The sequence below is a fragment of the Nilaparvata lugens genome, unplaced genomic scaffold (genome assembly GCF_014356525.2).
Source record: "Nilaparvata lugens isolate BPH unplaced genomic scaffold, ASM1435652v1 scaffold4419, whole genome shotgun sequence".
Taxonomy (NCBI): domain Eukaryota; kingdom Metazoa; phylum Arthropoda; class Insecta; order Hemiptera; family Delphacidae; genus Nilaparvata; species Nilaparvata lugens.
Genome location: NW_024090647.1, coordinates 15603 through 27412, shown reverse-complemented (window position 1 = coordinate 27412; position 11810 = coordinate 15603). Strand labels below are relative to the sequence as shown.

General features: G+C 34.6%; 1 protein-coding gene across 1 annotated transcript; it reads right to left on the bottom strand.

Annotated features, from left to right (window-relative positions):
* Window positions 1-576: 576 nt before the first annotated feature.
* On the bottom strand, window positions 577-11334 carry LOC120355714 (homeobox protein orthopedia-like; the record flags this gene model as incomplete). Its single annotated transcript, XM_039444365.1, has 3 exons — window positions 577-3640; window positions 8308-8454; window positions 11127-11334. Coding segments are annotated over 3 exons (405 nt in total), but the record flags the coding sequence as incomplete, so codon positions are not given.
* Window positions 11335-11810: the final 476 nt, after the last annotated feature.

Genomic DNA, 11810 nt, shown 5'->3' with positions numbered 1-11810 from the left:
TGTACAGCGGAAATTGCCCTTAGCACAGTGGATAGGAGTGGGGGATTTTGATATTTGTTCACCTCCTTATTACTACCGTGAATAGAGCTGCGGGGTAAAATATTGTCTTTCCTTCCAAGCTTTTCCTTCTGTAGCCCTTTATTGACTGGACTACTGCAAATTATTCACCAATGAGAGTACACCATTTGCTCTAGGTTCTCATTCGTTATTTTATAATAACGAATACGTACTAGAGTGCTGGCAGATTTTAACATGAATTTCAGTTAAAGAATATAGAATTTGGAAGAAATTTTCAAATTTTTTCAATTATTTTTTCTAATAATTCTATTAAGCTATAAAATTCATGATTAATACAGTGTTGTAGCCTGTGTTTTAATTGAAATAGCCTCATACTTTATTCATGGACAGGCTATACAATGTTAGCTACTGGAAATCATTGAAAAATATCACCGCACGAATATTCAATATCATTATCATACAGTAGGCCTACTGTGTAGTATAGAATCTAGAATGTCAATGGCACTATATACACTTATTGAAGTTTTTATAACAGGGTGATCAAATAATGCAACAACATCTATCTGCAAATTTTATTGCACATCCCTCACATTTTGCCTTTTTCACAAAAGTTTCAAACATTTATCTACACAAAACACTCAAAATATTCTTGAACTATTTATTATTCCATGGAACAGTAGTTTTTCAGTAAACAACAATGTTTGTGTAACAGAGAAATGAAAAATATTCTATACAGTACTGATATAATTCTTTCTTGCAAAATATACTACCATTATATAAGGTACCATTGATAACCGATTTTAAAAATTAGATTGAACCAAAAAATTATGATCACTCCAATAAGTCAAATGAGGTGAGAAAGGAATTCAAATCCAGAGGAATTGGTGTAGAGTAGTTAGTGGAGAAAGCTAGAAAGCAACGTTACATAACATTTTGAAACTTCCTAAACCATTATAAAAATAGGTACACTAAAATGTGGAATTTATTCTCAATAATATTGGAAATGTCAATCACACAACTCTCAATACACAGTTCATAGATGTATGCGAGCAGTTAACTAAATAAGTAAATATTTTAAAACTAATATATAATGTGTAAAAAGGTAAAAATCAATTAGATGTCAATTACTATGGTTGTGTGTAATGAGTAGAACAGTTTTATTTATTATCAATTCAAACACAGCTTGAAGTTCACATCCAATATTTCTTTTTAAATCTATGACAAACATTATACTCTACGATTCACTAGTCATTGTAACACTATGTCTAATAATTTCAAAATCCTCATATAATATTGTAATAATAATTAATACGGCTATAGTATTTATAAACAATTTTATTCTTATTTACATTTTCTCTTCCTAAATTCTAGAAACACTATGAATAGTTATACTTTTTGAAAACATCTCTGACTACATTGAATGCCTCTTAATCAGCGTTCTGGAATGATAAAAAATGAATAATGAGAGATGAAGGGAGCTAGAAACTGCCCCCAGCTTGAATGTTTACACTTTTCCTCCTACAACTGTCAAGGAAAAAATAAATGTGGTAATGGATTCATAATCAATATTAGGGATTATTAATATTATTAGATTATTCATAATCAAATAGCAATCACAGTATTATTTCACTTCCAATTCCAATATAAATGATAAACAGAACTGACATTAGTGTTTCATGGATGATCGTATTATTGCCAATCGATAAAAATTAATAATGAACTGCAAGGTTTATTGAATGTGAAATTCTAGTTAAAATACCCCATTACAATATTGAGTACAGAATGTTAATGTACTTTAACTATATTTTTTCCAGAATGGGTGGGTAGCCTTCCAATTTCAGAAGTTGATAATATATCATATTAGTTTGTATTTCAGAAAAATTTTATTCTGAAAATATATTTTGTCAAATCTTTAGATGATATCAACCAAATAAACTTAACTCCAATTCATCATGAGAAATATTCAATATATAATGTAGTGTTTATTTGTGAGAAATTTAGATCACATTTTTTTCTATAATTATTGCACGAGACTATTTTAAATTATAAAATCAATAAAATTTCGAATCACAATATCACATCACCGTACTAAAAATTTATCAGTTTAAAAAATGACAGAAAATATAAAAATATATGTTCAAAGATGTGTAATTGAATTATGAAATCACATACTTTTCGAAAATGACGAGTAGTTAAGTACCGTCCTTTTGGTATATTTGCTTCTATAGCCTATGAATCATAAAACAATAAAAACAAGTGGTTATGAATATATGATATCCCTTTGTAGATGATTTAGAGTGAATATTATTTAAACTCAATAGTAGAGGGTCATGAAAGAAATTGTAATAATGTATTTCAACAACTCTGCAATAATCGTATTGTTAACTGAGCAGCCAAATAATAGACAAATATATCCCTTTCACACATTCGTGTATATCGTGAGTATCATAGCGCTTATATTTTACAATGAATCATTGTACTTACATGAAAACTGATATCTGTATGTTATCACTTGTAGTAAACTCCCCTTTACACAATAGTAACTTGAACAAACATACTTAATACAAAGTGTGATAAACCATGAGGAGCCCCTGCATAATCCCTCACAGATCGGAAGATGAATATTCCAGAATTTGTTTTGTGGATAGTTGGTGAAAACTGATTTCAATTGCTAGCATCATTAATTATATTTTTCACACAAAAAAGTGTGAATAATTACATCCATGACAGACCTTTCACTCATTTATCCACATATAGGCTACTAGTCTTGAAGTCATGATGGTAATGTTTCAACATCAAGGTGCTTTTGCAACGTCAAATAATAATCTATTTAGACAATCGGCAGCAAAACAGAGCACTTCCATCTTATATGAATAACTATTGTAATAAAATTCAGTGGAATAATTTATATTTTCCTTTTCGAGTGTAATTACCTTATCTGTAGGCTACAGGATGTTTTCCACAAAGCTTGAGGGCTATGCTCACTGAGTACAAAACAGTAGGCTACAACAATACTCTAGTAAAATTAGTTTATATTACAAAAGTGTTTACTTGGAGAGGAAATAATATATGTAGGCCTACTTGTAGGGTTAGAATAGGTATGATATACAGAACAGCTATCTGAATAACAATTTTGCCATCGATGTTATCAAAATATCAAATATCAATATTGAAGGTTTGATGGCTAGAGGCTAATCACTAAACAATGATGCTGAGTTGCAGCTGCAACAATCTCTTTCCTGAGATGCTGAGTAGGTATGACCAAAATATTTGATCTCGGTTGGTGCAACCCAGCTTGAGCCTCATTCATTCAGCTGATAAGTAACAACTATCAAGTCAACACATTTGGTTTGCATAAACTTCTATGTTTCAGATTAGTAGTACCAGTTCACATAAAACAAGATCACAATATTTTATTTACATGTGTGGGTCACTGCCCTATAGGCCGAGGCCGAGGCAGAGTTACAGTCGCTCTGCATTTGATGATGTGCTCGTTTGGGCTCGCTGGAATAGCTGTGAATCGGCCTTGCCGCAGATGTCGCAATTGGTGTGAATTGGGCTTTCTGATCGAATCAGTTGAGCGTGTCCCCTCCTCCAGTGTCATGACCGTAGAAAACTGGATCTAAAAAAAATGTTCCAGATAAAATTTGTTGAATGCATTATGTTTACTCATAAATAACATCAAATTTATTTGTTGAATACATTTGTGGAACTTTTCCGCCATATTGTTTTACTTTTCCAATTTTATTTTCTTATTGAAGCCTGTAACTCGTTACGATTCCGCAAAGGTAGGCCTACATCAAGAATAGTGTACATACCATCCTTGGGCCTACACCAGACTCATACCCCAAAGTACTACACTCGTCCAATTCATGAAAAAATTCAAATTTAAACGAATAAGATTCATTGCTAAATAAAGCATCAACATTCAGTTGATGGAATTGCATGAGATTAATATATACGGTATAATATTATTTTATTTTTTAGATTTCAATGTCTTTTTCCAATTTAGATTATAATAGTTGAGCATATTATTATTGGATTAGAGTAATAGATTATTGAACATTATTATTGTTTAATAGGCCTACATTACAATTATTAATAAATATGAACATATTAAAAATTGCAAATAAGGAGTATGATCTGGATGATATAGCAATGATTTTAGAATAATTAATCAACAATTTCATGATGCCGCTAAACAATGTAAAATTGAGGTGTGTCATATAGCATATTGTGTCAATGCTAATAACAATATTCAATCCAGAATTATTATACTTTTCATTTATTTTCTATCAACACCTTTTTTTCTCAAAAGTTATGTTTGTGTTTTTCTAGAATTATTTTATTTATTTGAAAATTTACATATTTGAGGGCACCAGGAACTGAATCCCATTATTTTGTGAATTTAAAGTTTGTTTTATGTTTTTACGGAAGTTTTAATATTAAACTATCTAAATTTAAGATTTTTTGTTTTATTCTGATTAGTATAGCCTTTTCAGATTAATGATTTAGAGCCGGTTTCCGAGCTCAGGATTTAGCTAAGACCTAGACTTTAAACAGCTGGAGTCAGAAAATTGGCTTTCCAAAACTAATTTTCTAGTTTTTCGAAATTTAATTCAAACGTGACTATGACAATGACTGCGACTACGCCCCGTTTTGGAAAACCAATTTTCTGACTCCAGCTGTTTAAAGTCTAGGACTTAGCTAAATCCCGAGCTCGGAAACCGGCCCTTATAGTGTATAAATTGAAATGGACATAGCCTACATAATATTTGGACAATTCAAGACAAAATTGAAATTGAAGAAGTTTTGGGCAATAGCCTGTTTTTTCTTTTCCGACTACTGTATTGCTCACTCTATACAATAAATAAATAACACCAGAGTGTGGTTGCAAAATCTAGAGGAAAATTTGATTGAAACCCCATCAGAACAATAAATTTTATCGAATTATTAATTAACATTTTCTCAAAATAGCTCGTGAATTTACACAAATTTTGTCAATTTACACAAAAAATGGCCAATTTCTATATTCAAAGCCTCCAAAAGAGGATGTGAAAATTGTCCCCCTCTACCCACTCCAATGAATAAGACTTTTAATTCCAATACCATTCAAAAGTTACAGAAGATTTCAAAAATGGCGATTTCAGTTTTTACATTTTTCCGTGATTTTACTGTTGATCAAGAGTCTCTAAAACGAGTCTGATACATCATACAAACTCTCGATTGATTCCAAATTGTAGATAAATTCATCCTCTATGAGCTGAGTTGTCTACAATCCATCTTGAATAACTTTTCCCTACCATAGTACTACCAAAACCGTTAATATGATAAAAATATCTACAATTTCCGGATTTTTTTCAACAATCAATTCTCACTCTACGAAAATATTTTTACATAAATCGTTTACATCAGATGAAAGAGGAGATTATATTTTACATTTCAAGATCAAGTAATTATTTTTATAATGAGGGTTACCGAGATACATTTCTTTGAATATAGAAATTGGCCATTTTTTGTGTATTGGAATATGGGCTTTAGTACACTCAACAATAAATTTTCCACTTTTCGACCGAATTTGACTCATGATACATGATTTTGGACCGCCTTGACGAGCCGAAAAGAATGAAGTGCGATGAAATCTGAGCATTGTGTCAGAAGTTATAAGTGTTTGAAATTTTGATCCTTGAGGTGTCCTTAAGCGCGCCTCTCCACTAGGAAATACTGAAATGAAGTGCATCTATACTGATCTGATATCTAAGTACTGAATGGAGTCCAATTGGGCGAAGGAAAAGAGGAAGACCTAAAGATCATGGAGAAATGAGGTGGATGAGGCTATGGAGGCCAGGAATTTAAGGGATGGTGAATGGGAGGATAGGCAAAGATGGAGGTCTCGACTAAAAGAAGGAAGACGGTGAATCACTGTAAAATCCTATTATATATATATAAGTGCATCTAACGGGTGATTCTCATAGAACATAATCTCATGAACTTATTTCGTTGTACGAAATATCAATGTGAAGACTATGTAGTTGGTGATGATGGTCGAAGCTGAAAAGTTGGTGTTTTTCACAATACAAGGAGCATTGTTGTCAGGTGTACATGGAAATCTATATGAGATAGAGCGCTTTACCTGATCTCAGATTGTAGAGCACAAAAATACGCCCAGAGGGATTTTGAATTATTCATCTAAATGGTAAAAATCGGAGGATATTGTTGATCAAAATGTAAAATTCATCCAAAATTGATTTTCTCCTCAAATCCCACTCATTTTTGAAAAACCATAACTCAGTACTCATTGGAGATAGAGAGTTCCGGAAGATCTCATTCTATTCAGAATTTAATATTCTAGAAAAAAGGCGAGAGTAGATTTAGGCGAGAGTAGTAGAGTAGATTCTGTCCGATTACGAGATTTGGCAGAAATAGCTGAAAACTGGAAAACGAGCCGAAAATACGAGGTTTTTGGGCCACTCTGTATCTAGCACAAGGAAATTTTTCATGAAGAAATTGGTTTTGGACTTCTCTTATGTACTCAAATAATAGGCTATATTGAAAAATCAGAACTACAATATAAATTGCAAGCACACCCCCTTTTTATGTGTATATTGACTGGACTACAATACCTATGTAACTAACTGAAACATTTTTCTCATCTGGTGAATATTGTGATTGTTCAAGATTGAGCAGAAAATCTGATTCTATAATGAATTCAGCATCAGATTCAAATTTCAAATCCCCGAAATAGTTCTCACAGTCAAGAAACGTTGACAATGATTATCATACACACCAATCTACTTACATTTCTGTCAACTTCAAGTCAAAAGTGTCAAACTTCCATCACAAGTGAGAACCCGCTGAATGTCATTAAAGTATAATTTGCCAACATTGCTCTGGATTTGAGTACTTCATTTTTGATAGCTTGTGTAGAGAGCAAAGTTAAGTTTGTTTCGAAATTGGAAATTAATTTCGAATCACACTAGCAGACTCTACAAACTTTAATGTAATGGAGTACAATAAATACTGCTTCAATTCTAGAATTACAAACTGGGAAAATAAACTAAAAAAATAAAAATAACCACTCCTCTATTCTCTCTATCTATATTTCAACACTGTTTTCTCAATTGCTCAATAAATTATAAAATTTTGGCTTCTCGAGATGACTATACTCAGTTTATAGAGATAACTTTGATTTTTTATATTCCTCTTCTTCTCCTTCACCTGCTTCTTCATCGTGTTCTTCTTCTTGTCCTCCTTCTTATTCTTCTTCTCTTCTCCCAGTTCTTCTCCTTATTTGTTTTAAAGATGGCTTTGTTCTTACTGCTTTGAACTGGGGCACAGATAAAAAGGGGTATGCGACTGGGTGTCCACCCGGTCCACTTGTCACCTCAGCATTTTGGCCACAGGCGTCAGCACTCGTGAAAATATATCGCTCCCGTCACCTAGTCATCCCGTCAGCATGTCATCTACTGGAATCGCAGGTGCTATCTTGTCGGAGCCATACACGACAGAGTATCAACTCGCTCGCTCGCGTCACCTGGTCATTCTGTCTGATAGTCACCTCCGGTACATTGGCACCCATCAACGGCTGCATGTAAAATGCCCAAATCTACTCATAAATTTCTTTACTGACTGACTCATTCACTCACTTTTAGGCCATTATAGGGATACCTTATACTGCAGTGGGATTGAAAGAAAGTCAATCAAGGCCTTTCAGACTCTGAGATTGAATAAAAATATTCGTCTCTTACTGTTGTGTATACAGCTATAAATATAGTTGTGTATACAACTATAATTAGATGTTTTTTCTTTTAATAATCTCCAATAAGTAACACGAAATGAATGAATGAGAAAGTTAATATTCTCAAAAAGCAACTTGTTACAAGCATTTGAAATTTATACTTTACAATAATTTGAAAGAATAGTACTCCTCACCTAGAACGAGTCTGTGTGTGAGGAGGGTCGTGAAGTGGACGCCAAGTAGACGGGTGGACACCTAGTCAAGTGGGCCTACCTCTCTGAGATTGAATTGAAAAGTTAGTCTTGTCAGTTCGTTTGCATGGCATCTACTGGAATCGCAGGTGACATCCTGTCGTTGCCGTGCACGACTTAGTGTCTCCTTGCTCGCTTGCGTCACCTGGTCATCACCTCCTCAGAGAGTTGACAAGTTGTCGGCGTCAGCCGTTCACTTCAAGAACCGGGTCTAGAGGTGACATCCAGTCGGGTTGACCAGGTGATGGGATAACACCCAGACTTCTACCTATAGAGTAATGGATGATTGATGGTACCAACCTAACGAGTTGAGGCCGTAGTGCGCCTGGTAGACAGTGGATCCGTTGCTGGCCATTGAGGTGGCAATGGTTGGCAGCACTGAGCTCTGGTGGCCGTGGCTGGCGAATCCACTCATCGACACGCCGCTCTGCGACAGCTGCGACAAACCTGCAACAACAATCACTCAATAATCACTAATCATAGTGATAAGAAATTATAATCAAGAACTGGATTACCAACAACCCTATTTGAAATTTAATTATCAACTCTATTTGAAATCATCAATCCTATCAATAATCTATTACCAACCCTATTTGAAATTTACCTTAGTAGGTAGTGTTTCAAGACAGTGAATCAGAAAATGTAGCCTCATGGGAATACAACAGGAAACAGGCCAATATTATAGTGCGATTCTGTTTGTAGATGGTGATGTGGTAATAGCAGAAGACCATCAGGATATGATAAACAAGCTTATAAAGGATTTTCAGGAGTGGAGGCTTGAAGTGACCATGAAAAAACAAATTACAATATTTGGATATTGGAGGCATGGGGCAAGATATACATACAGAATTAGGAGATATGAAGATGTAGATGGTCAAGCATTATCTGTACTTGGACGTTACAATAAATGAGATGGTAGAAACAATGAAGATATTTGAAGGAAAATAGGAAAAGGAAAAACATTGTGAGAGGGTTCGAACCCGGGATCTCTATGCTGCTACGCAAGCACTCTATCCACTAGACCACGGATCACTCCATTATGAAAGCACTGCATCCAATTCTGTTGGATGAAAGACTAACGAAAAAGACGAAATAAAACATTTATCAGACTACGATGGAGCCAATATTAACGTGTGAATCATGAATCAAAGACTTTCTACAAAATTGCTTGCCGTGGAAATGATGTATTGGAGAAGATGCGCAGGCCTATCACTATAAAGTAGAGTAAGGAATAAGGTAATAAGAAGAAATAAATTATGTAGCATTGGTAAGAACCAGGTAAAATATTATGGCCATCTATGCTGAATACATTCGGAGAGAATACCATTGAGAGTCTTTGAATGGATTCCAAACCAGCAACACAAGCGGGGTTGGCCAAGGAAAATATGAATGGCCAAAGAGATGGAATACAGAGGTTTGCGAGAGGATGACTTGAGAGATAAGGAGCGATGATGTGGAGGGGATGCGAGAAGCTACTTTATTAAGTTGCAAAACTTACGAAAAAAATCATAAAAAGATATAAATATTATCACTATAAATAAGAAGAATCTTACAATGAACGTTTTCATGGATAGATCTGAAATTGGCCTCCACATCACTCACTACTTACGGGTTTTTATGGTCTTCATGTACTGCAACTGTGATTATACGGTATAATACATTAATTCTCTATCCTAAGAACTTATTAATACTGTAATAGTATTCTATTAATAACCCTCCGCTTTCATTATGTCTAGTTTTTAATTTTTTTCAAATTAATTCAATAATAATGAAATTCTTTCCCAATGATTTTCAAAAATTAAAAATATGACTACCGTATTATATTGGATAGACCATTTTATCATATATTAACTGTTTTAATAACTCAATTTTCAAAAATTCTTTTCTCCTTCAAAACACTCTTTCAAAGAAGACAATTATGTTTGCAATTTATTTGAATGCATCTTATTTCTACTTATAACATACTGTTAGGTAGGTGCTCATGATCATTACTATAGTCGCCTACTGACGGTGTTTCATAATTTTTTTTTAGAATCAATTCCCTTATGAGTTAAATTGATCAAATCCACTATATTACGCGCTTTGAATTACAGGACTCTTTTTTGTGTTAAAGCTTCGATTGTTAGTTCTGGATAATTACTGGAACATGGTTTCCTATCCAAACTTACTTACTGAAATCATATCAAAACTTACTCATTTTTACTAGTTTTAACACGAAACCATGGAACTGAAATAATACAAAGTTCTATTCGATAAAGTAAAATTCACAATGTAGGCTAAAAAATTTTCTCAGTTATGTGGATTTTTGTCAATTCTTCTTCTTCTCTTCTTCTTCTTCTTCTTCTTCTTCTTCTTCTTCTTCTTCTTCTTCTTCTTTCTCTCCTTCTTCAGAAATAGGCATATTTGCCTGTTCCGACTCACAGTTCATTTATCTATAAAGCGTTAATTAATAATTGTTTTGATAAGAAAAAATAAATTGCCATCTCTCTAATGGTCTTCCGACATCCCTCTTTCCTTTTGGCCTGTATAACAGGGTTTGCAGCGGACATTGTCTCAACGTGCTCCTTCCAGAAACGAAGATGCCTTTCCTTCCAGACAGTAGACTTTCAGCTTCGAAATTCTTATTATTGAATTTCATCATCTCATGCTGGACATAGTGTTCGATTAATAGAATAGTTTGAATAGTACAATTTTTTCATTAGTTGACGAGGCGAAGTTTGGACAGTGATGTCCACTCTTAAGCCGTGTCCACACTGAACAAATGTTCGACAAACATGCTTGTTGAAATAGTTTGGGCAAACTTATGTTTGACAAACAAAGTTTGCCAATGGGCCAGTGTGGACGCGTCACCAAACAAAATGTTTGTAAGTGAGGAGAACATCAGGTTTCATGTTTTACTGCTGTTTTACAGCTGTCAGCACTGGAAATGTTTAGAAAAGCAGTAATTTTTTGTTTGACAAACAATGATTGTCCAAACTTTTTGAAATGTTTGTCCCTGAGCTTCTCAACAAACATGCTTGCCGAACATGTATGTCGAACATTTGTTCGATGTGGACACGGCTTAACACTTGAGCACTATTAAGTGGTTCATCTATAGTCTGATTGTCTGATAGACTGACCAGTGGTCATGGAGGTGACGCCGTGCCACCGCGTGTCGGCAGCAGCAGCCGAGGCGAACATGCTGGCCGTGGGGCAGAGGCCGTCGACCCCCACCCCAAAGGGGGGCAGGCCGTGTGAGGGCAGCAGCGACCCTCCGTGACCCGTTCGGAACACGTTCGTCGTCTTCTTGCGCTTCTTCCACTTGGCGCGACGGTTCTGGAACCATACCTGCAACAGCATTCAACAATATTTCATTTCAATAACCTTAATAAATGTGTGGATGGTTGATTTTCTCACAGTCAACGATTACAGTTAATAGGACCTCTGTAGAAGATTACACAAAAATCACAGAAGAAGTAACACTGGTATGTTTTACTCCGTGACATATACTTCTCAAGATTACCTCTAAGATCACAGTTCCACAGTCAATATCCTACATGACCAGCGTGGAGAATAAGAGGAGTAATTTGGTGTCATTTCAAAAAATAAAGGTTACTCGTATCAACAAAGACATCGACCGCAGACTATCAACAATGATAATGACTTTTAAAAATCAATCATTCAATCACTCCACCCAAGAATGATTCTCATATGAGCACATGCTCAAATGGGTTTTGGGTGGGAATGCGTTTCAAATATCATATTATCTTTCGACTGTGATACCATACCATATTAGTTATTCAACCTGGTCTCAAACAATATCA